The sequence below is a fragment of the Ciconia boyciana genome, chromosome 3 (assembly GCF_034638445.1).
Source record: "Ciconia boyciana chromosome 3, ASM3463844v1, whole genome shotgun sequence".
NCBI classification, from domain to species: Eukaryota; Metazoa; Chordata; class Aves; order Ciconiiformes; family Ciconiidae; genus Ciconia; species Ciconia boyciana.
In genome coordinates, this window is record NC_132936.1 from 122,856,659 (window position 1) to 122,882,612 (window position 25,954).

Sequence of the window (25,954 nt, forward strand, 5' to 3'; positions counted from 1 at the left end):
ATGAAAGAAACCACCCCAGCTAAAGACGACTACACCAGTGTGCTGCGTTGCTGTACCTTGAAGGATATTTCAGTTGTCATAGTGAATCCGTGTGTAATGACCGGCTCTTCTTCAGCTGTTCGTCCTTTCCAGCAGTCCAGCTCCACACAGCGGCAGCCTGACAAAAGCACTTGCCGATACATCTCCACTGATGAGTTACCAGCCAGCTGTCCAGCTGCGACAGCACAAGAACATGAAAAAAGGGAAGTCATTTTGGGCCTCAGGAATAAATACAAATAATCTAATAATAATTAGAGTTAACAGCATCTTTTACCCTTGGCTGAGAGGAATAACACTCAAAGGCATACAAAAAGCATATGAACATAATGGAAATAACTTAGGCAGAGTCAATGTCATGGTTTGGATTCTGCCCTCAGTTAAACTGCTGTGACTGAGGAGAAATAATCGAACTGAAGCCAATTCAAAAACTTCTGCTAGACAGCATCGAAAACATAAAATAAAATAAAATAAAATAAAATAAAATAAAATAAAATAAAATAAATGGCTTAGTTCTGAAAGACTTTGTTATCCTTTGACAAGCAATGTGAAATTCAGAGGCGACTCAGGGCAGCAAGATCAAATTTTCTCATACCATGCAATGCAGTTTAATACAAGCTAAAACAAACCTCCTGCACAATCACTAATGGTACCATTACTAGGTCTCAAATCAATATTTAATCACTAATCACTGCACTGAATTGGTCAGTTAAACTTCCAGATGTGATACTGCATTATGTAGGGAGAAATTTAATTAAACTACCAGTTTCCAACAATTACATAATATAAATCTAAAAATAAACAAGGAAAACTCAGCTTTTCCCAAAGTCAGAAAGTATTTAAAAAATCCCCCCCCCCCCCCAACCAACAAAGAAATCCAGTTGTATTCAGGGAATAATATTCAGCCAGGGTGTCTTCATCTGCTGCAACAGGTTTGATTCCAGTCATATGGATACAAATGTCTTGCAGCAGAGAGGTACAGGTAATGGAAGAATGGCTTAGTGCTTGGTTTAGATGTGAAGAAAATGGATGCAGTTTCCTGCTTTCTAGCAGACTTCCTAAGAAGACCTTCCTGAATTTCTTGAAGGGAATTCACTTGCTTTTTAAGGAGGCAGTGAGTTCATTTATGCTAAAGATTCTTCGCTGATGGGGGACATATAAATACTTGATCCAGACTGGCATATAATATAATGCAGATTACTCGAATCCTCATTTTATTGTCTCTGTGCTTCTGTGTTTAGGTTTTACACTGGGAACTAGATGTTTTGGTTTGCTTCGCTAAATAGCATTGTCTGCTTTCTCTGTCTTTTTACCTTCCACTAAAAAGTGTAACAGAAAATCCCTCCTATTTGAAAATTCCTGTTTACCACTTGTGTCTAATACATGAGCTGGAGCAATCATAAATACTCCACAAGGTATTAACATTACTCCTGTTGAAATCCGTAAGATTTCTCAGCTCCTACTGGAACCAATGGGAAATATATGTTACTAACAGAAGAATTTGGCCAGTGCTGGAACGTTCTGAAAATCCAAATGGAGTCAGCAAAGTGACAACATGTCTCTTTTTTTTACTTAACTTCTTCCTGTGTTTCCCCTTTGATTATGGCAGGTTATCTTCACTCACACAAAAGCCTTTTTGGTGCAATCCCAATGCCGGGGGTAAGCAGTGACTCTTTTTCTTTGCAGGATGCAAACGAGCACGAGCATGGATCGGGGTAGAACAGCACACATTTCTGTGTACTCATCCCTAAGCATCTGCTTATGAAAACTTGGCTCTCGTTATATCGATCCGCTGAACTCTGCCGCCTAAAAAACTACATTCACTTAGAAAGCTGTTTTCATGCTGTCTTTTCTTTTCCCTCAAAGCATATTGAATTTGGATTAACAGACTGTTTTATGATTAACAAACTCTACTATACTTCCTGAGAGACTACTGGCCGTTGTTATTGCTAAGCATTTTGGACTACAAGATCTTTAACCTTCAAAAGTGCTTAAGTAAATCATGACATGCATTGCTTCCCATATGACACTTCTCCACACTACCTTATTGCTAAGGCTCAGATGTTTTGGAAGGATTCCTGCTAAGGATAAGAGGCTATTCAACCTCCAAAACATTCAATCTTCAGAAAGGCTCCCAGTCAGAGTGCAAAACGCTAGCAAATGCTCTAATAGTCTCAATAGCTTATTATCCTGAAATATGGAATATTAGGAATGTTCCCTCAAATGTTTTTTGCATATATTATTTATAAACTTCTGTTGTGTGAGTCTCTATTTGCATCTATTCCAAACTATCCCTTTAACAGATGCATTCGAAAATGTGCTAACACAGACACTAAAGGGAATACTTCCAGTATGATATTATTGATATCCTGAGTACAGATCAATTTTTTAATACTGGAAATTGAAAGCATTATGTATTCCCTTCTATAATACATACAGCAACTACAGTAATACCATCATATTTGTATCCCATCACCCTATATGGGATAAGGAGAAACAGATTTTGACAAAAACTCGCTTTTCTAAAAATATAATCAGCCAAACCGTACCTGACAGGACACTAAGCAAAATGAGCCTGTGCTAATTGATATAAGCTGAGGATATGACCCATGTGTCCCTATATAGATCAGTTCTACACTTCTATAACTGCAAACTGCTCATTTCTCAGCAAGTGCATGCTTGTTGGGTTCATTCATCACTGTTTTTCCAAGCACAAGTTATTTGCAATACATGGACTTAACATTTGTTTACGGTTTTATGACATGTATCCTCCTAAAACTGGGCGATATTTGCATCCAGGTATTTGGAGTCACCTGACTCTTCACTACTCTAGAAACAGAGGCTGCTTCTGCCCCTTCGCCCACCCATGGCACCACCTTCTCCCGGCATGAAGAAGTGCCTGTATACTCCCTCTGCCGTGCACAAACACGAGTTGCTAAACCTCCTCTCTCAGGCAAGTCCTGGAAAAGCAATCTGTGCTCTGGATCATACGCTGTAGTTTGCAGCGTGCAAACTCAGGCCCTCACATACTGCTGGGAGCCTGGCTCTTGACTCCAGCAGCAACAGAAGGTGTTGGCGGCTAAGTTTTTTTTAGACACAGTACATTTATCTGAATTTCTTCTCCTTCCTATTTTGCCATGCACAGGACAAGCGAATTAGACCCCACACTGTGACATACTCTGCTACTGCTCGTATGTAAGTCAAAATAAGGCTCTTGCCCTATGGCTGTTATTTTTATCACTTTACATTGGACCAAAGCAGGACATGCGGTCAGCCTTGCTCCAGCCAGCAGCAGGAATACACTTGCTGTCAGTATTGATTCAGGCCCACCCAAGCAGAAGATGCAACACTTGCGTACGCCAGGAGGGCTGGGGCTGGCCAGCCTCTGAGTTTGCATTTCGGCTCAGCCGCTAGCAGCGCCCGGGCAGCTCCCACGCTGCAGCCAGGCTACGTGACGGACACTACATCCATCAGGGGAACCGGCACGGGGTGCATGGGGTAACCCTCATCCTAGCTGTGGGATGCACTTGAGAAAGACACACTGCATGACCAGCTGAGTCTCTCCAAGTGCAGTGAGGGAGTGGGACCCACTAGGATTTACTCAAAAGAGAGGGGTTTAGAAAATAACATATCTCTCATTTCAATATGCTTCAATCAGTTTGCCTAAAGAGGCAAATCAGAGAAGGCACAGAGGATCTTGAAAACTCACTAAGCAGCAGTGAATGAACTATTACTTAAAGGAAACAAAACACTTTCATGATCTTGACTTTTCTTCTCCTTCTTGAGAATCCAGTATCTCAGATCTGACCAAACAATATTTTTTTTAACTCTTTATGTTCACCTCTGCTGCTCCTGGAGGCAAGCTTCCTCTAGAAATGTTGGTGTCAGCTGTCAATCACTATTAGAATAATTAATTTTGCCTTCAGGAGACAATCTATATGATTTTTTTCTCTCCCTTTTACAAGGTTTCCGCTCCCTTTTAAAAGTAGAAACTCCCTCACTTAGAATATGGCTTCAGAAAGAGGGAACCGGCATGGGTGAAGAAGGTAAGGGGGGGCAGGTACCCCTTAGGACAACAAAAAGATAAACTGAAGTTTAATAGTGCTGGTAGGAACACTCAGCTGTCAAAATTAGAGCAGTCATGTAAAACATGACAGAGCAGGAGACCCAAGGAATTTTTGCTCAGAGTCTGCTTAATCGAGTAGTCATCTCCTCATAAAAGCCAAACTGCCTCAAAGGAAGATGCAAGAGAGAGTCAGGCAGATGGGACACACCATCTTATTGAAGCTATTTTTTATATATAGGATCTTTTTTCTACAGGATAGTTTTTATATATAGGATTTATTTTGAGAGCAGGGAACTGAACTGGTATCTCAGAAAGTTCCACCTAAGACCTTCCACACAGATCATCTTTCCATGTTGTGAAGCAACAACAGCTTTCCCTCCACTGATTTTTTTTTTTTTAATGGCTATGTCAGTTCAACAATGTAACTGTGGAAGCTGGTTCCACAGTTGGACTGAACTGGCCACAGGGAGCAGACAGTGGTCGGTAGCTTCCTTCCTGTAGGGTGAAGTCATCATGTTCAAATTAACTTCATCTCTGAAAACTCAGCCCTTTTCCTCAGTGTTACACAAGCTTTTATGATATATGTTCTGAAGGGGAATCATGAAAACTAATGACAGCTGGAAGGTAAAAAAACACCCCCACAAACTGCCGATGGATGGAAGAGCTGCACAATAACCACTACTCCTCCTTTTTAACCCTTAGCCCTCATGCTAAGACAAACCATGACGCCAGTGCCAGGAAGAACCTCATTTATCTGCCTTAGATCCTGCTGGACAGGATTAGCTGGGTCTGCTGGTGGGAGAAGAGCTACAGCTCCTCCTCAGCTCAGCTTCTCTCTGCTGCAAGAGCTCCTGGAGCTCTCCTACCCTCTAGTCCATTGGGAAAGATGTGGTAGGGCTGGAAGAGAGCAGAGCCTTGGGTCTTGCCAGCTGATCACCTGAGCTCAGCACAGCTCGAGAGGCACGAAGCAGCCAGCCAAAAACTACTCTTGGTGGTACCACAAACTCATGCTCAGAGCAGGCATTGCCCAGCTTTCCTTCCCTTCCATATGGTGCTGTCATCTTGGAAACTGTGAAGATACTGTCTTGGTGGCTTTGAAGGTGAAGAAGGCTTCAAGGAAGCGTTGAATGCAGATAATAAGCAGCAACAGTTAGGACTGAGGAATCGCTGACAACAGAAAAGCTGGAGGACGGTAGAGGAGAGGCCATAGCAGCAATAAAGAAGAAGAGAACATGCCCCTCATGAGATATTTTTCTAGAAATAACTGAAAGTACTGGACTGTAAAGCAGGGAAGCAGGTGCTGAGGGTGAGTGGTATAGTCCCACACTGGCTATATGCGCTAAACTGATAGCTCTGCAACCTTCTGCTGCTATTATTCTTCCTTTTAGCCAAAGACAAAATATGCATTAAAGGCTTGTGATTTTCATATTTTGCATTTCACATATACAACAGCAAGTTGCATAGCCATCAAAGTGTGCAATGCTGATAATGATACATAATCATTTGTCTTTGACTTTGGGTGCTGCTGAGAGAAATGCTGCAAAGTCACTCCCCACTGTGACAACAGCAGTAACCTGAGGTGAGACTGGTGAGAAACCAAAAAAAGCAGGGTTGCACATTAGGGGTTCAAAGGAGTAAATCAACATGATACCAGTGAGAAAAAAGATGAGAGACAGTTACAAAAAGTTTCCAAAAGATGACATTTCTTTAAGCTAGCCTAGGTTCACTATAAATCACTTCTTTCTTCATGGATTTTTACCTTTGTTCTTAAAAATTACATTTCCCTAAGAAAGCCGTAACACTTCTAAATAAATAATCAGGACTTGATGTACTGCCAAGGGTTTCTACTAAAGGCTAGGAAACTGATCAGGGTAATTAAAAATAAATTCAGAGTGTGCACATGTTTCTTTTTATGTTATAATGTTGTTTCTTTGTGCATGCTTTTTCGGGGTTTAAAAAACTAACAAAGGGAGAGATAATTGGTAGGGCATTAAGCACAGTAATCATAAAGTCTTGCTAGACTGAACAGTTTTCTTATTGTCCTAATAATTATTACATGACTAGTTGCTATTTCACAGTTCCAGTGAGGGCAGAGGTGCTACCAAAGCTTCCCTTCCAAAGCTGTGAGCACTTCAGCAGACTCTTCAAAATCTTCTTGGGAAAAAGAATAGTCTGCCACCATTAATTTTACAGGTTTCAGCTGAACTAAGTCCTTGTTGGAAGAAAGCAAATGGCAATGTGATTGCTGTATCTGGTCTAGCCTCAAAGCAAAATCTAAGGCTGTCAGTTTTTGTAATACCCAAATAAAAATCACATCATTAATCCCATTGTCAGACAGCTGCCACACATTCACTGAACATAATGAACCCATAAAAAGGAAAGGGCACGCATTTTGTGCCTCTAAATGTGAAAATACACACTCAGAAATGGACTTTGAAAGAGACCAGAACTTATTTTGCACTATCCCCTGAGTTTACTTTGATTTACTCCTCCCAATTTACTAAGCCAGGAATATTATGTTAAATTAAGACTGAGGATCATACTTCCAAATGCAGTTTCTGAAATTATTTAGAAATGCAGGCAAAGAAATCTATAGATGCAATCTGAGATGATTTGCAGACTTTCACATACAAGTCAAAGCGAATTTGGAATGCTTCAAGGTAAACTTTCTTTCTCCTAAAATAATTAAGTCTGTTAGGTAATTTGTTGTGCAGCTAAAAATTTAGAATAGGTTGGACTAATCATGAATTTCCATCCTTAATTCTTTGTTCTTTGGCTTCTGTGCTTCTAGACCTTTAGAACATGACTCTGTCCTGATCAGCCCTGATAAAAATCTGTGGTATGGTATTGGGTGTAAATTCATGCTGGTTGAGGGGAGAGCAGTATTTTATTTCTTCAGACCAACTTTAAACTGCACTGTCTGTCCTCCCTGTGGGCCTATGCTTCCCACATTTGTACAACAGCTTTACTGTTTTCTTCCAGAAAATCTGTATAAAGCTGCAGCATTTGGCTTAAGTGGGTCCTAATCCTCACTGACAGAACAAAGTCCATACTAGAGGTAAGAGGCCTGCAAAATATCATAATTAAAAATTGCTTTTGCTTTGGACAGGTCTGCAACTCTTCCAAAGAGCATAAATTTCTGCATATTGGAATCATAATTTAAAAGTGGCCACACTGATTTTTCACTTCTTTTAATTCAGAGAAACAAAACAGCTGTCAAGGCGAATACTTATGTGAGAAGTTTTAGCACAAGACACATTTTACAGCCAAGATATAAACCTCTGAAAAATGGTGTCTAATGGAAACGATGACAGTTCATTCACTTTATGAAAGCGCTAGAAGGTGCTGTAGAAAGTGCTATAACAAACACAAAACAGACCAAAGTAACTACCACATGGTCTGTTTAAACTGAGCATCACCACTGCATGGTTTTGTTTATGTTTTAGCATACTGGCATTCTGAAGAACTCAGTCAGTCAAGGCAAGACTGTTAATAACATTGAAAAGCCTACATTATCCATGAGCCACATTTTTAGCAAGCACCGTAAGCACTATTTTTTTTTTTTTTTTACATAATGCTAAGACATTAGCAAACATGACAAGACAAAGCAAACATCAAATCAAATAGAACACCCTGTGCACATCTGCTTGCCAAAAATGTTTGTTCTTACATAAACTAAACTAAAATTGTGACTTTACAATTATTTTCTCACAGTTAACGGCATCTTGGACTAGAAAATGAGTGTCAAAAGTTGGGTTTCTAAACTGCTTTAGTTTTTTTTTGAATCTTAAAGCATTGTTGACTTTGCTGTGCAAACGATACAGTTCAGACTCATTAACTCTAATTCAAATTAACAGGAGCTTCTGAGTGCTCAGCCTTTTTAAAAACATGATAGCACCTAAAAACTTCAGCTCAGACATTAGATATAGTCAGAGACCAGAATTCCATTCCTTGCAGATATGAATGGACTGTCAGAAAGCTATGTGCCATGCCGGGACCTCTCTAATCTCCGAATCAAAGCAAATTTCATGGAGCTCAATAAACTGTCAGATTTAATGTTTAGGGGCAAATTTACTAGCTACAGAGATGTTTCCCATATTCTGCTTCACATACTTGTTTGGCTATCCTTGGTTGTCATAAAAGGTACATTGCTCCCTCTCCTCCCCAAGTAAGGACCTTAATCTGGAATCCTATCTAAGTTGAGGGAAACTTTCCAGGGACTTCACTGGGCTTCAGACCAGACCTTATCTGAACAACGCAACTGCTGCTCACCTGTTAATAAAAGTATATTTGATGTATGTGTGTAGCAGCTAGAACAACAATCAAGTGCAACCCTTGCTTCCCTGAAGACTAAGCTCCATCATCATTTACTGCTGATGTTTTTAATATACTTTATGGTATCACTACAAATATGCTACGAATTTTTGTAAGATAAGAAATCAGATCCCGCCAACACTGTACCTGTGAGGTAGGTGTTGTGTGAGGAATTGATGAAATAGTGTGACAGTGGTTGAGACATATCTTCATTTAAATCCAGTTTCTCAGGTGGAACAACGCCGTTTTCTTCTCCACTCAGGTATCGCATAAATCCATCCACTGATATCTGTCCTGAGAGAAACACAGATCCAGGGAAAGCACCAATTAATGTCATGTACAGATTTTGCAAAATACAGATGTTATGTTCAATATACACTTACAGAAAGGTGTGTGTGAAAGACCATATAATCACCAGACTGGCCTTCAGCTAGTTATTCATATATTCTTTTGTTACTATTACCTCATTTTCAGCCATATAAGTTGTAGGTAATACACATCCCTTTACCTGTACCAAAGATAAATCAGTTCATAATCAGTGTCTACAGATAATCAAAGGCACAGGGGACTCGGAGTTACAGAGGGCTATAAGAACAGAGAAAATAAATTGAAGCCTATCAAGGAAAGGGGTCTTCTGGGGACAAAAGCAAGCACGCTTTCCAGAGAAAACCAAGAAACCAGCAGAGAGCCATGCAAAGAAACAGGTAACTGACCTCTTTGGAATATGATTCAGTGTGTGTATATGAATGAAACCAAACTGCAAAGCAAAGCAAACTAAATGAACCACCTTTCAAGTGGGAACTAAGCTTTGCTTTGTAATTTTTATATTTGTCTTCCAATTCATATCTCACTGGAGTGCCAGCATAAATGATCATTTCATATGCTGCTGGCAAATTAGAAAGCTGAGACCTATTCTCAGATTAAATATCACCATTGATCTCAGTGGAGCTGTGCTTATTAGGTCAGGATGAATTTCTCTGTCAAGCTCTCTCCATAAAGTTGATTTTAGGGTTAGTGTCAATTTGTACATTTAGACTAAAAAAAAAATAAAAATCCAGTAGTCTATATTTGAAGATTAATGCTTAACCGAACAAATTTGAGACATTTTTCTTTGCCTGGTATTTTTGTTGTTTTGTCTAGATTTCATCTGTAGATTTACTCAGCCACTTAGCTTTAGTTAATTCAGTTACTGTCTACAGTAAAACAGATCTTCTGTATCTCCGAGGAACCTTGAAGCAGCTGCGTGCCTGGTGAATCCCAACAATGACAATTTCTTACCTCTTGTCCCCAACTCAAAATATTTTGCATACTATCTCTATTGAAAAAAAACTTAGTTGACTGACTATGGCATTGAAAAACAGAAGGCTTCAGATCTACTCCTAACTCTGTTACTCTCTCCTTTTAGGCTCAATCCCTTTTTATCCTAAAATATATAAACTTACACGTATTTTTCTAGCATATGAAGAAGTAATGGGCAACCCTGCAGCACTTTTGTAAAGCTTGTAACCACGTGATGCAAATATAGTATGTAAAGCATTTACTTAAAATCTGGGCTTGGACCCTGGGATTTGGCTCTTGGTCAGAGAGGAAAAGATGTAACAGTCTTAAGTTCAGATGCCTTATTTTCATAACAACCCAAGATGGTGGCATTAAATAAACCTATTCATATGACAAGAAATGTAGCAACAATACAGAGCAATGCAATTATCATTCATTCTTATGACAACAATTGTAAGATGGTTGGAAGGAAAAACATCAAGTCCGTCCACTATTTTAAGACTGTAATCTGAGTGCAATCTTGTCAGGCTCCACAGCTGCTTTGTTACAGAGTAATTAATCATCCACAGACAGAGTACTTTCCTTTTCACAAGAAAAATATAAGATGGAGCAAATCAGGAAAAAACCCACCACTGAGGTTTTTCATGAAACTACAGATTTATGAACAACCTATCTGCTGTGTGAATCTACCAGAGAGACATTATGAATGTAAACAGTATCAGGCACTATCATGGGGTTAGCTTGAGCTAAAATCCACTTAAACACTCTGCACCAAGTTCACTGGGATATGATTTGTAGTGTACATTCACACCACACAAGCAATATCATACAGGAAAAAATGGGTAAGAGGCTACACAGGGAACCAGCAAAGCCATGTCACGTTATAGTGATTTGCAACTTCCGATGTTTGAGATAGCTCATCCAGAGTCATCTTCAGTATCTCCGTGTTGTTTTGAATGTACTCCTTTCAGCCAGACTAGGAGGTTTAAAGTTGCTTTGTCATTCCTGCTCCAGGCTAAAATGAAACATAGTAGTTTTCACACACACAATTCCTCAAAAAAACTGTGGCATCCTAATCACAGTGTTGAGAAAGAGAGGCTTCCATTTTGTTATACAGATACACAGGTCGATTCACCTAGACATAGTATTCAAGCATCTCAGAGTGATCTCTGTGTTTAATTCTCAGAGCGTACCTGAAAAACAGTCCTTGCAGTCCTTGTTTTTCAGATGGAGACCTGAAGCTGAGGATAAATTAACTGACTGGACAGTACCCCATGGAGAACCTGTGGGTTAAGCTGGGAGTTGAACGGCACAATCGCTTGAAGCCTGTTTGGGTGCCGTACTCACTTGAACACCTTTGGGATGAAAGGAAGCAAGACCCAGGCTTGCATTTCCTCCCTTCTCTCTATTTTGTGGTTCATTCTGCTTCTTTGCTCCCTTCCACACTGAACTAAGACAAGGTCTGCAGAGTGGTCCTTCCGCGTATTGCCACTGGTATTAACATAAATCACAGCAAGTATTATTCACACGTATAATTACATAGTTTCTGAGTTACACAGTTATCTGAGCTTATGGCTGTAGAATGCTATTTTCCCCATCATAATTAAGCAGTCAGCATTTCAGAAAGTGAAGCAATTTGCAAGTTCAATTACAGCCGATATTGCACCAGTGAGAGTTTGACTGTGGAACGGAGATGGCAGGTGTCAAAGGGACTTTGTATCCTGGATATTAAAGAGTAGATTGTTTGTGATCAGCGTCAATGATATTCTGAGGCCAACTGCAGTGAGGACCATCCTCAGTGGACAGTCATCCAAAATGAAATGGCCTCAATTTATTGGTAAGATTTGTTCTCTGTTTTCTTAAGCGTATTACAAATTTACCGCAGACATTGCCAAGAAAAAATAATTTGTGATCAGTTCTTTCCATTACAGCTGTCACCTTTTGTCTTCAGATATATACTAGGAAGATTTAATGATACGATTACATGTAAAAAGTTAGAGGGGAAAGAAACACAACAGGCAAAAACACAGGGACAAGACAGATTCACATTTTTTTTTCTTTTGCTCACACATAATTGCCTTAAAATCACTTGAACCCTAGGTCTTTGGGGAAACTTGCAAAATAACCTGGTGTGCTTTACATACTTAAAATTGTGGAGTTAACTGGCTTGTCTTTTTTTACTCACCATTGCCGTGTTAAATTTGATCTGATGTCACTTATTAGGACAGAGGCAGACCCAAAGCTCACCAGTGTTTGCTGAAGTGCCACCATCAACTTCAATAACGTCTGGTTCAAGACCTTTCTAAATAATCTTAAGTGCAGTGCAAAGAAAGACAAGACTCCAGACGACCCTCTTTTAGCCCTGTTGGCAAAGCCAGATCGAGAAGAGCACACACAGAGGTAACCAGTGAAATGCTTTCCTCTGCGGGGTTTGGAGTTTACCAGCACAAGAAATTCCACCCCCCCCCCTCCAATCTCTTCTCTAATTTATCTGATTAATTAGAATTTCCCTATGGGGTTCACTCAGTAGTGCTTTATTAAAACACCAAAACAGCACAAACATAAAAATGCCTCCTTCTTCCTGTGGTGTCCGGCCTATTTAATATCCAACACGTAACTCTTTCTCACAGTGCCACTGGAACGCCTTCTGCTATATGGGGCAATGCCTGCAGCAGGGCTGCAGTTCCTCCTCTTCCTCCTCTCCCCTCAGGGCTCACAGGGCTGCTCCTCACGCTCTTCCCCCCTCACTCCTCGCTCTTCCCCCTCACTCCTCGCACTTTCCCCCCTCACTCCTCGCGCTCTTCCCCCCTCACTCCCCGCGCTCTTCCCCCCTCACTCCTCGCGCTCTTCCCCCCTCACTCCTCGCGCTCTTCCCCCTCAATCCTCGCACTTTCCCCCTCACTCCTCACGCTCTTCCCCCCTCACTCCTCGCGCTCTTCCCCCCTCACTCCTCGCGCTCTTCCCCCCTCACTCCTCGCTGCCGTCAGCATTTTGCAGCCAGTGTGGCGGAGGGGCCGGGCTGTGCCCTGTGGCGGGGCCGCTGGAGCTGGCCCGAACCGGCTGGAACCGGTGTGGGGCAGCCTGGGCCTCTCCTGACAGAAGCCCCAGAGGCCTCCCGCTGCCAGCGTCTGGGCACTGACAGGCAATTCAACATGAAAGCGAAAATTAAGGATATTCTAATCAATTGTCCCGTTTTCAACTTAATGCAATCCACTTCTGCTCACAGGATGAGTGCTGTCTCAGCACATCTCGCCAAGAAGCGACCGCATAATGTGCCACAGCTGGATGACTTGCAAAGTTTGTCAGAACCACCCAGCTCCTACACAGAACGGAAGATGCTCAGATGCTGTGCTTGATGATTAACGTGGGTATTTTTTTCTTCTCTGGGCTCACTAGACTGAAGAAATTTGTGATGACTATCAGCTGCAGGATATTTGATTGTCAAAGCACACACACAAGTGACTGGCTAAAGTTTTGTGCAAGCCAAATAAGTAACAGATCAACTTTAATGTTTTTATTGTGCAATGGAACAGGTCTGTAAAATAAAAGAGCAAGTATTGAGGAGAAATAAGAAAGCATCTAATGTATTCTTAATCACAGACATTCCCAATACCTCAAAATTATAAATCTGTAGCTGAACACTTGTCTATAAATTATAACTTATATATAATATAAACTTCTATGTAATTCTAAAAACTTACCTGAATTAAAAACTTACAAGAGCTAGAGGCATTGGAAAGACTGGAAATGCCTTTACATGCCTCTCTCCATGTTTATACATCTACATACCTTCCAAAATCCATTCTCCAAACGGGAAGGAAGCTTCTAAAAGAAAGCGACCTTGAACCCTCCACGTCTTTTGAAGACTCGACCCATTACCTTCTAGGTATGAAATGCATGGCAAAGTACCCTCGCCGTCAGGACTGCCCGCTTGCCCACGCAAACTGTTAATCACACGATGAAGTTCCCATGCCATCGTTTCACAAGACAAATCTAGTCCAAACTCAGACAGACCTATTCCAGTCAGGTTCTGGCTTTATCCTTGCGCTACTTTTCTGCGCTGTGGATTTAAGCTCTGCTTGCGCTTTAGGTGCATGTGCCAACAGTCCTTTCACGGCGTGCCCACAATCCCCTTCTCCCCTTCACTTTTAATTTGGAAGCTGAACTTCATCTGCCAATTGCTTGGTGGGGAGTTTGCCAGCAATTGTCCCACCCACTGCCTCCAAACCTCATCCTTTATTGCAGAAAGGAAGAGGAAGCCCATACAGGGGACTCCAAAAATGTCCCCGGCATTCAGCGTTTCATCTGCAGCAAAGCATGAAGCAGCCCATAAGCAAGATGTTCCACAGGACACCTCGAACGGCTGCTCCATATGACCTGCTTGGTGGTGAAATTCATGCAGAGATCAAAGAACCACCACCAGATTGACAGTTGAGTGAAGTCAACCAAATCTGGTATTTTTTTCACTAAAATTTGGTAGAAGGAGAAATAATTTCCTACTAGAAGAGTAGTATATTTAACAGGGATGCTGAGAAATTCTGTTGAATTTCCCAGGCTGCGATCAGCTTCATTACGCGAGACAAGTGAAGTGTTTGTGCAGCAGCTTGATCTTCTTCTGCATCCCTGGCTCCATCCGATTGCTCCAAAATGGTTACAGGGGAGAAAAAACCCCAAAATAAATGAAGTGGCAAGCTCTGAGTATTTCACAATATTTCCTTATTAGCTACAGCTACATGATCCCATACCTTTCAAGATATATTACACTGGATCAAAGTCGTAAATGTTCCTGGATGGCAGTTTAAAAAAAAGCACATAAAAATGTAACTGTTACTTTGCCTGTAAGAAACAGGGCTCCTTTGTGGTCAACATTTGTCAGCTCTAGCAGACAACAGAAGTCACTTCCATCATCCCAAATTCTTTTTCTTGGAAGGTGCCTTCAGGCAGGTGGCATACTGCTGGCCAAGGACCTACTGAATATTCACAAAAACTACAGGGGATAATGAAGTGAATCCTCTCTTCTATGGTTCTTGGATATTGTCAACAGTCATCAATCAAAATGTTTTCTTATGCAGTTTATGAGATCTGGAATCTCCCCATTCCTGGGAGATAGTGCTCACAGATTTGCCATGAAACAGGAATTCCAGCCAGTCAGTTGAACTGGTTGATAGGATAGACTGTACTTTGTGAATAGACTTCTCAGAGGCTCCTCTATTTGAAGACTTACTGTGCTATCACAACGCTCTTCACAATCCTCGTTGACTAGATCTAGAGAACCTAGCATATTTTTCTCATCAGGGCCTGTGGCGGTCCTCGTGCATTATGCAGTTTCCTGTCCAAGTGCAGATATAGATAATATCCTCATGTAAAACTGTTCTCATGCAGTTTTGAGGGCTGGCAAAAGCATAGGCTGCTTTTGACACGACAATTCTTCTCCTGCTGCTTAATGAGACATAGGTAACTCGACAAGTTCCTGCTTTCCCAACCCCTCCAGCATGCCAGCATGATCGGCATATTGTTCTGGATGTAGAAATGCTCGTGGGTCCCTGGGAGCTTGCCAGCTCATCAACTTGAGGATGTAAACAAACCCCTGCTCACTCAACATCTGCAGCACTGTGCCAAGCACAAGATAAGAGACATGCGGGTTCAAAGTAGGGCTGAGCTTCTAGAAGAAGCTTCACAATGGAAGGCTGCTTCTGTAGCCACGAGGACTGGAGATCTACTATTTTAATAAGAGCGGAAGGTCAGTAATCTGAGACAAGGTACCGAATGCAGATGTATTTGGCTCAGCTGACTCTCCTGCTGACACAGTCTCCCCACGTCATTACAAACCACATTTTTGCTTCCGGCACAGTGCACGCTGGGGTCTTATATTTCAAACAGAGGCTTAAGGTTAGCCACAAAACTAAGAAAACAAATCCAGGGCATGATATGCTTTCGCATTATTCTAAGGATCAGCCTATTCCCGGTGCTGCTGGTCTCATCTTGCTGCTGCAGGGTGTCCTCTTGATCTAGTCCTTACTCAGACTGCCCCAGTAGAAGGTACCACAAGGGCAGGTGTAACGCAGTGGTGACATGAACCCAGGTTGTCCTTAGGCAGTGAGGATACCTCCATTCCCCGCAACAGAGAAAGTGGAAACTTTCTCCACTGCGAAGATCAAAGAGTATGCAAACCTCAGCCTGTCTCCTGGTCTGAGGAGAGCAGGTGAAATACATTGCCCACAGAGATTAGGGAATGACCTATTTGTACAGAGACATACATCCAAATATTGATGTAAAAGCGATGTGATTTAGTTTTAGGTAGCCCTGCAAGGAGCAGGGAGTTGGACTCGATGATCCTTATGGGTCCCTTCCGACTTGACGTATTCTATGATTCTATGATTCTATTCACCAGCTCAGTGCCCTCTGCAGAGGCCCAGGATAAAGGTCAAAACCCCACAGTGTCTGGAGGAAATATAAAAGTACAGGTAATCCTGCAAACTTCTCAACGCAACTGCTTGATCTGAACTTTGTCCCTCTTATTTCAACAGGTGAGCTGTATGCACAGCTACGTGATTGCTACTTGATTTCCCCCTGTCCTCCAGCATGCTCGGGTCTGCCTAACTTGCTCCCAGGAGCCTTCCGGTCCTTTGGGCGAAGTCTTGGGACAGAGTAGGACACAAAACAAGAGAGGCACAACTGACAGCACAAAAGACCACTTATCTGCACACTTTTCTTTGCACTTCAATCTTGCAACTTTCACATCAGCATTTGCTTGTTCCTTAAAATTTGTGGATGTTTTGTAAGACAATTAAAATGTGCATTTGCTTGTAAGCAGTCAACAGGTTTGGCTGCATGGATCTTAAACATTTCTTTCCATATATTTGCAAACTTAATAGAGCATTCCATTTGTTTACGCCCATGCTGTTATCCACTCACTTATAACATAACTGGAAGGCACAATTGTGCCAAGAGCTGTTATTAAAGTAAAAAAGAAACCAAACAAACAAAAAAGGAAAAGAGACAATTAATTGGCACCTCATATCTCTCAGCCAGCAACACAGAATTACATTAGTATTTTGTCTGACAGCGAAACCAGGTCTATTCCAATGCAATCTGTAACATTAATCACATTCACTGTAATCCCATACAACTGAGCAGTCCTCTCGCCGCCAAGTAAAGCAGATATTTTATAATCCTGCAAGAGATCTGTACAATATGTCCCATTGGGAATTCTATTTCACAAACCAGCACTGCAATTTACAGCTCATTAGGTATTAAAATTTTCATGCACGGTGTAGAGTAGGATGCATATACGCCCGGTGTGTCTCTTGACACTGGGCACACATTAGCTACTCTATGCTTTCTAGCTTTGTAAGCCAGCAGAGAAGTTCACAAGGATGAATTTACATAAAATTCACACTTTGTGGGACACCATGTGCCAGAGCCACTCTGATGACACTTGCAGCATTTGCATCCAACTGATTTTGGAAGTGATGCTGAAACCCGTTCGGCTTTCCAGACACGTGTGCTATTACTGTATTGCTATGGTGTAACTGGAATTTCTGTCTGTATTCAGTTCTGTGAACTAGGGCAGGACGGGACTGCATTGTCCAAGCAACATCCTCTTCACAGCAAAGTCATCACAAGGAGAGAACATGGTACAAGGTCAGCCCAGACTGAAAATGCCAGAACCCTACAACTGCGTTACTGGACTTTACCCCAGCGTCGGTGCCACTCTATTTTAGAAGAAACACTGGGGACAGAAAAGACTTTCAGGCCTCAGGTCAGGATCTGCAGATACTTCCAAAATATCTATGCCCCAACCATCATTTACACACCACAAGCAGAAGTCGTCAGTAACTCCTCCATTTTAGCAATTTTCTCAATGATCAGCAAGGGGAAAACTTCATACTAGTCAGACAGTTTTATCAAATTACTAAGTAGGTAGAGGAAGGGCAATACATCTGAATTGCTGTATCTGAATATTAGTGAAGCATTTAATAGAGTTTCTGAATTCAAATTTTTCCTTATTGGAAAAACTAATCTGTAGAAAGCTCAGACAGAAATAAACTGAGGTCAGACTACAAGATCAGAGTTTCTTTGAATTTGAAAGCTGAACTGCACGAGAGAAGCCCAGAGGCTGCCACGCTGATCAGCAGTAGGTCTGGTTTCATACAGTCTTTAATAATCTGAAAAAGTAGAATCAACAACACAGGGTTTAAAGAACAGACAGTTCTCTGGGAGCTGTTATCAAAACAAGATGGTAAAGCTGTAATGAACCAGGTAAATGGGACGGAAATCAAATGAGAACACACAAATAATAATTCAACCTAGGTAGCTAATCATTCAAGCAAAGAAAAATCCAAAATATAGAGCTGAATTGCAAAGAAGATGCCTAGAAATCCATCATCCTGAAAAGCAGACAAGATGCAGAGAACAGCAGCAATACACTTGTATGTAGCTGCATCAAAAAAGGTGGTTGGAAAAAAAAAATAAATAATTTTTTGGCCGGACATTTTACTATCAAGTCATTGATGAAAGAGGTGAACATGCATGGCATCAAATATATCAACATACGTATCCATAACTAAACCTAACCACCCAGGCAAGCCTATAGATTTAATGGACACAAGTGACACTTAACTTAACTATTGACAACATCAAGGATCTTAAGGGGACACTAACACTGCACCCGGTCTCGTGACTCTAGTTTTTGACTACTTAGTATCAGAAACGTGTCTGTATACAGAAGGTTATTTAGAGAAGTGTTATGAATAATAACGTATGTCACAATATATGCCAAAACAAGAAAGATCAAGCATGTAAAGCTGAAGTGGCAATAATATAATTGTCAACAAGTGTTTTAAGTGTAAATGATAAGGATGAGGAAGAAGAGCTATAGTGGCCACAGGCAGAAGCATGTAATGAGACCAGAGTAAGCAATGCAAAACTTGGGGTGAGCGTTTGCAAAAGCTTGGCGGTGCTACAACTAACTGTGCTAGGAAACAGTCCTGCAGAGGATTTATTGGTTGTCTCATTGCTTAAATCTTTTAAAATCAAACCAGAAGAATATCCTGTTGTTTTCAAATCTCCTTTCAGATTTCTAAACTTAAAGAAAATCATAATGGATGCAATTCTACCCTCAGTTATACTTGCTCAACTACTTTCTGTAATTAGACAGTTACCTGGCCGCAAACCAAAACCAGCTTTGGCAACATATTCTTGAAAAAGAAACAGAAAACTTACTGAGTAAGAAAGGAATAGAGCAAGATTCATTGCTCTCCCCTTGAATGTGTGTATTGTAACAGGACACAGGGAAACCTGAATACAAACAGAGAATGGTAACGCCTATACAATATCCAAAATAAATGCTTACTGAATGACGAGCAGTCAGTGAGGGAAAACATGAGAAGGTAAACATGTTGTATTTAAGTAGCGTACCTAAAAGAGCTTGCTCAGTATCAGTTAATCCATGCGGAAATATCACATGCCCAAGGACACTGAGATGCAGAGTATCTTGCAGAGTAAGGACTATCAACCAAGTAAAGCAGAATTCAGCATGTTTGAATTGGAAATGCCTGTCATTCTAATGAAGCTATCATATCCATTTTATCATCTGTACAAGTGCACAGAGAAAACTAACATTGGATACAATTGTTTTTTCTTGCAAGAAAATGTTTGCAAACCGAAAACCACTTTTCTGAATGGATTTCAGAAGAGGTACTGCAGCTCAAGACACTTAGTTCACTTTAGGGAGAAAATATCTCCTATAAGCTTCTAGGCAAGCCATGCCAAATAGCAAACCTCATATTTTTATGATAAAGAGCATTTTCAATCAGCATGAAAACTTTGGGAGCATTCCAAGGACACTGCCATCTCAAAAGGGAAAAGAAGATGGAGTGTTGCCTGAGAAGAAACAAAAGTTTCCAAACCTCACTTGTGTCTGTTGGCATGAGACATCCATTTTAACGAGATCTTAAAGTCACTGTGCAATGTTGAGCATGCTATTTATTTATTTTATTAGAAGTCACAGGTTTTTTCAGCCCTTTTCAAACACCCAAGAAAGAAGGGCTCTAACCCACAAGGGCTACAGCCTAAGAAATCTATGTATTTTCCTCTAGTAGTGCTAGAAAACAGTAAAACACCCACATAGGCAAGGAAGATTTTAGACAGTCAACATTTTCTCTCCCTCAAAATTTAAATGTTGGAAACACATTTATTTTGATGGATATTGATCATCTAAGTCTCCACAACAGCTTTAAAAACCTCTGCTGTAACAAAGTATGGCCACAGTTCAGAGATTCTGGTAAGCAGAGGTGTTGCGTTAAGGAGAACAATTATTGGAACCTGCTATACTGTAAAACAGTGTTTTATTAATTCCAAGTAGTGTGTATATATATATAGCATATGCCTATGATAGCTAACAAACACACAAGTATCCAGCATCTAGAATCAAGCACATCTGTGTTACAGTTCACACTTAACCAGACCCCTATATGTAGTATCAAGCCGTCTATTACTGATTATCATCCTCTCTTTTCAGCCACAGATAGCTCTTTCTTTAAACCAAACCGGTTTTTAAAACATTAGCAGACATATATACACATATCTGAATATTTGGTAATTTTTAAGGAGGGGGGGAAAATCCCACTCTGGTGTACATAAGGAAGCAATCTCTCCTAAGTCTCAAGACTAAAGCAAGGTGATCAGCATCATCTCCAAGTTGGACTGTGAAGAAACGCTGCATCTAAAGTTAGCTAGAAAACCACATGGGACTGCAGCTTATTCCTTGGCAGGCATTTACTTTTCTGCTTTTTTCTTTTTTGTTCCCCGTCCAAATTCAATTTTGCTTAAAAGTGCTGGCCTGATTTATGCAGTCCTTACATTAGCAAGCCTCAGCTACTGTCTTCCAGGTTCTTGTCCAAGAGTGGGGCCATGGCTATTAAAAACCCCAATGAATCTACAACTTGAGGACTTCAGCTGACATTGCAAGATGATGCAGAGCAACACAGCGATGTAAAAGACGTCCTTGCAGTGTCAAGGAACTGTCCTCAAGACCCACTTTCCCACCATAACTACTGTCTACATGCAAACATACCTGCTGCTCTGGACTTCAGCTGAGGTCTGGAGCATGATCCAGGAGCAGGAGGTGCTAAGGGCCCTAGCAGCGGGGCAGGTCTCGTTCATTACATCAGGACAAATTAAGCAAAGGCAAACACAGTGAGCTACACCCAAGTCTCCTGGCAGACATCTTTAGCTTGGTATTTCTGAACACTTTGAGCCCAGATTGCAACCATCTACAAAAACTACTGCAGGCAGAAAGTCACAGGGTCACAGGGTTTTGCAGACACAAGCCCATTCCCTAGCCGCTCTTGACTTTTCAGCACAGAAGTAATAAAGAAATCGGTTCTGACAGGATATCCCTTACAGGATACGAGAAGGCAGAGAGTTTAGATCCAATTAAATCTATAAAAACACTACCAAACCACCTTCATACTAGTTCCTAGCTAGCAGCGGAATGAGCACTTCATGCATGGCAGATTTCTAAGACAGGCAGACAACTAGGTAAGCGGAAAGTTTTTAAATCAGACAGATAAAAATACCATTAATCCCAGCAATACTACAGTTATTTCTGACAGACTTGAAAGAGGCCACTACTGGAATATGTCACTGTCTTCCCAAACCTCTGAAAAACACTCTCTGTAGAATGCCTCGGAGTGATCCTGCGAGATGTAATAATGTTAAATATTGGCTTACTTCCAATTGCTAAGTTGCATTAAAAGACATCTAAAAATACATTCTTTTTTTCTCTTAAGCGGTACTTCTCTACATAAGCTATTAATGCGCTTGCCAAAAAGACTGTTCTGCAGTATAATGGGAAGAGAGAAGAGTGTGAGCGTGCCATAGGTAGGAAAAAACCTAGGAAAAGTCTTCAGCGCGGCTAGTATTTTTACTTCCAGAAACTCCTCCAGTTGAAGAAGAGCTTAATATTAAAGAGAAGTGGAAAAGAATAAGGGCATGGCTCTGCAAAGACAGTTCAAATAAACTAAAAAGAAGGGACTTCAGCCCTTTAAAGGGACTTCCTTGTCTGTTTGTTAAACTTGGTCCTGCAGCTGCAAGCACTGCATTATACAATCCCTTTCATAAACAAATTCAGCTCTATCTTAATAACAATTGTTTTTTCTGCCTTCTTTACTACCTCTGGTAGGCTGTGCCAGAAACGTAACATTAGGAAACGTCTCCTAATTTCCAGCCTAAATTTATTCAAGGCCACTTGATAACCTCTGTGATCTTCTGCCAACATTGTCCTTTAGCTTACCACTTCTTTCTGCCTCCCCAGTGTTTAACCCTGATGTATTTATAGTCAACAGTCATATTCCAGCTAAAGGATATTGTGAGAGTAGATGATTACATCTGACATTATAAGGGAAACTTCCTCATATGGTCGTTGTATTATAGTAGTACACATACTCCAACTATGTTAACAGCCCTGTTATGACAGATACCGTACATACCGAAACACTCACAGATCATTGCTAGCTCCTGAAGGCAGAGACCGACTATCTATTTAGTCAAGTCAACCAAAGGACGAGGCAAAAACCAAAACGGCACATGAGAGGGGATGGCCAAATGTCAATGAGCTCGTTTGTGGCAGAGCCAGGAAAACCGCGCTCTTCTGCCACCCGTTCTAGAGGTCACCCACTGGATCACAGCAGTCTTCACTCCCTTTGTCCTCATGGGCCCCTTGCAGCTGCAAAGCACTACATTTGTAGCAGTCATAATGAAGAGGCAAACCCCACAATGTTTATTGCAAGTTTATCTACATTTGTTTCCTTCAGAACTTGAGTCCACGCTGCTTTATGTTTTCAGAAGTAAACTTTATCTGATATTCATCTTCAAATAATAAATCCTGCTGCTAAAATTGAATACCTCCCCGTGTTCCATAAAAGAGGCAGTAAAACAGCAACAAGCACAAAGAAGCTGTTTTACTTTTAGAGTAAGTTTTCTATTTATGGGCTCTGACAGTCTGAGGCTGAGTCAAACACAATACAGGCAGGCAGCAGCAGAAAAACGTGTCTCCATAACCCCTGAAATGCAGTATTGATGTAAGACTCTCTTTCCTTACCTCTGAGCAACAGCTCCAGCTGAAGGGAATGGTGCAGCCCCTACATATACTCCAAAACCTCTACTCACATTTGCTTTGTGGTCCTGTCACCCCAGGTTCTTTCATCCATTTTCAATGTTAGGACATGGGGTTTAAGTCTGCCTGCAGGGTTTGAGCCTGGGGTCCATCAGGCAGTCTATCAGGTTTCCAGGACGTGGGACGAGAGTCACTGGTGTGGTCAGCTTCCCTATTCGTTAGCGCAGGTCTCGTCTGACTGCTGAACTTACATTATCACGATTAGTTTATGCTCTGCAGATATAAATTCCACAAGAGGTCTGTCCATTTTACGTTCAGCACAGTTTCACTGATATCAGTGGAACTACTTCTGGTACCAGATACCACTCCCAAAACGCATTTCTGCAAAGGTCATGCTTCTTTCAAAGTAGTATACACAGAAGATTAGGAAACTTGCCCTCCCTGGAATCCTAAACGTATTTTTGATATTTTCATTAATTCTAGTGCCAACAGCAAAAACTAACTCTATGCATAAGCACATGGGTCTCAGATCCAAGCCAGTTCCTATACTTTTAAAATGCAACCAAAGAATAAAAGGTAAAAACTTTGCCTTTTTTACTAAGCCAGATACTACTGTGTCTTTGCTCACTGTTGCAAAATCGATTCTTACTAGTCCACATCACTGTTTCATTTTGTTATCAAGTTGTTACAGTTAAGTTAGAAAGATGAAGCACTTTACCTGTAAAGCAGATGCAAAAAATCCTCATAATTGAGGATTTTCCATTCTAAAAGATTTTTACAACATTGAGTCTTTTACTTGAGATGCAATCTTCCAAACTACTGCAAGATCTGAAATGAATTTTACTGCTTAACTAGTAACTAAAAATCAAGCAACTAAAAAGACAATACAACGCATTATTAAAACATATTTTGCAAATTCATTTTGACAAGTATAGTTTCCATTAAATGATTTATGGTGATAGATTATTCATACTAACATTTGTTGCATATATTTATTTAAAAATAATTTAAAAAAGGCTTTCTGGCAAGCTACCTAACAGCACTTGTTGCTGACAGCATGGGATAGGCTATGACTTTTGTGTGGCTTATACATTTTAAAGAGTAATAAATTGTGACTGGGATCTATTGTTCTGTCATCATTCGAGAATGAGAAACAACGCTGAGAGCTGTCCTCTTGTACAACTGGAATGCTGGAAAGCACTGAAAATCCCAAAGTTAATGGGGTTTTTGGGAAGTATTCTTCATTTCCAGCGTTACAGTTAGGAGTCCAAAGGATTTCAACCATTTTGCAATACTTCCTACAAATGTTTCAGTGCCAGAAAACCCCACCATTTCACTGCATGGTTTATACATCAGAATTTATGCTTTAAATATTATGAAGTATGTCTTAAAAAAGTGTAGCCACGGCTGCACGTACTTGTTTTTGCCATTAAAATCTGTTGCCTAGGAAATGACCCCCTTCTGCCATCGAAAGACTCCAATGTGTAATTATTCTTAAGCGGTTACTAAAAGGTGAATTTAATGTGATGGGCTGAAAACATTTAAAATGTATTGATGTTTAAGGGAGGAAAAACACAATTGTGCTGAAGTGAATGCTGCCTGGTGTTAAGGCTACCGTGAGAAAAACACATGTAGTAAATGCTGTATAAATTAAATGTATCTTAATCTAATGTTAATCGCTTAATTTATTTTATTACCTAAGAAAAAGCCAGCACAACTACCACCAATAAATGTGCACTAGCAAAACAGAATTAATAGTGGAATTGAAACAGTCATGGAACCAGCTCCCCTACAATCCTTCTAAATACGTGTCTAACTAAAACTGACATACAGCCTTTCCAAATAAGTACAGTTGAGAAAACCTGGAGAAGGAAACGCTGTGAAATGTAAGAGGAAAGATCTTTTCTTTTGTGCAGATCTAACGGTTTGGCCCTTTAAAATTAAATAGGCAGAGATACTATTTAGATGAATGCATACTTAAGAGAAAAAAAAACAAAACATCTCTATGCCATTCCTTATCTCAAAGATGCCTTCTAGTAAGTACAATCTGGTGTACAGATCCATTGGCCAGGAAAATCTCCAAAGCACTTCCAGACTCTATTTTTAAAGCTTCTACTACAGTCAAGACGATCTCTCTCAATAAAAACCACTCTGAAAATAATGGCTAATAATAACCTAACCCTTGTCTTGCTCCCACCAATGAAGATGGTAGGAAGCATGTATTTTATTGCTATAGCACAGTTCCAGCTTTTTCACATCTCCTTTCCCTAGCAGGCCTTGGTTTCGTATTCTTCATTGCTAGTCTGGTACATGGGTGTAGCTCTTTTTGCATGCTTAGAGTCTTTAAGAGACACAGGATGCCGCTAGAGCCACGACTGTTACTCAGTGGTGTTCAAAACACTGGTTTCAGAAGGAAAGGTTTAAACTGAGACAATGGGATTTGAGCTCTCAAAGCTCCAGGGTCCTTTTGAACTTTTAGAAACTTTTAGAAATGAATTGCATCATTAAGTCAGGAAGAACCAGCACATTTTTGTAGAATTTGCACCAAATGTACATGGTAAATTTCAAATAATTCTAGAAACTAAGACTACCGTTCCCGGGAGCCTGGACACTGCAAGCAGAGACACCCAAAACTCAGCATAGGTGTCCCATCTCCTGTCCATAATGTAACAAAGTCCTGAACAACTTACTTTTATACAAGCCTCCTTAGAAATAAAAGCAAATAAGGAAATTCCCAATCAAGCACTTGGCAACTGACTTATTAACACACATCCCATTATCAACCTGGTAACTTGAAAGGGAATACATTTTAGCAGTTTTGCCAGCCACCCAATGCAAATGCTTTACAGCCTGAAAATACCGAACTACAAGATGCTACTTAACCAGCCTAACAGTCCCCCAGCACGGTTTTGCTGACAGTGCGAGACCAGGAACTTCCTTCTGCTTCCACCTGATAAGGAAACATGCTATACATAGCGCATTAACCTCCTTCACTGTATGACACAAAGCATTAATCACAGCAGCTTGCTTCAACCACAATAAAATACTACTCCAGACGCTTAACCTATGTAGATGTCAAGCCTGCGTATCTGCTGATGTTGCAAAAGCTCAATCGTATCCCAGCAGTACAACACCTAAAA

The 25,954-nt window shown here is 40.7% G+C and overlaps 1 protein-coding gene across 8 annotated transcripts in view; it reads right to left on the reverse strand.

The window, feature by feature from the left end:
- PLCB1 (phospholipase C beta 1) overlaps positions 1 to 25,954 on the reverse strand; it is a 415,215-nt gene that overhangs the window by 117,194 nt on the left and 272,067 nt on the right. For all 8 annotated transcript variants that reach the window (XM_072857457.1, XM_072857455.1, XM_072857454.1 and 5 more), the window contains 2 exons: positions 8,564 to 8,710; positions 57 to 214 (listed from right to left, as the gene is read on the reverse strand). In XM_072857457.1, coding sequence (XP_072713558.1) covers positions 57 to 214; positions 8,564 to 8,710 — 305 coding nt within the window. The remainder of the gene's footprint in view (positions 1 to 56; positions 215 to 8,563; positions 8,711 to 25,954) is intronic.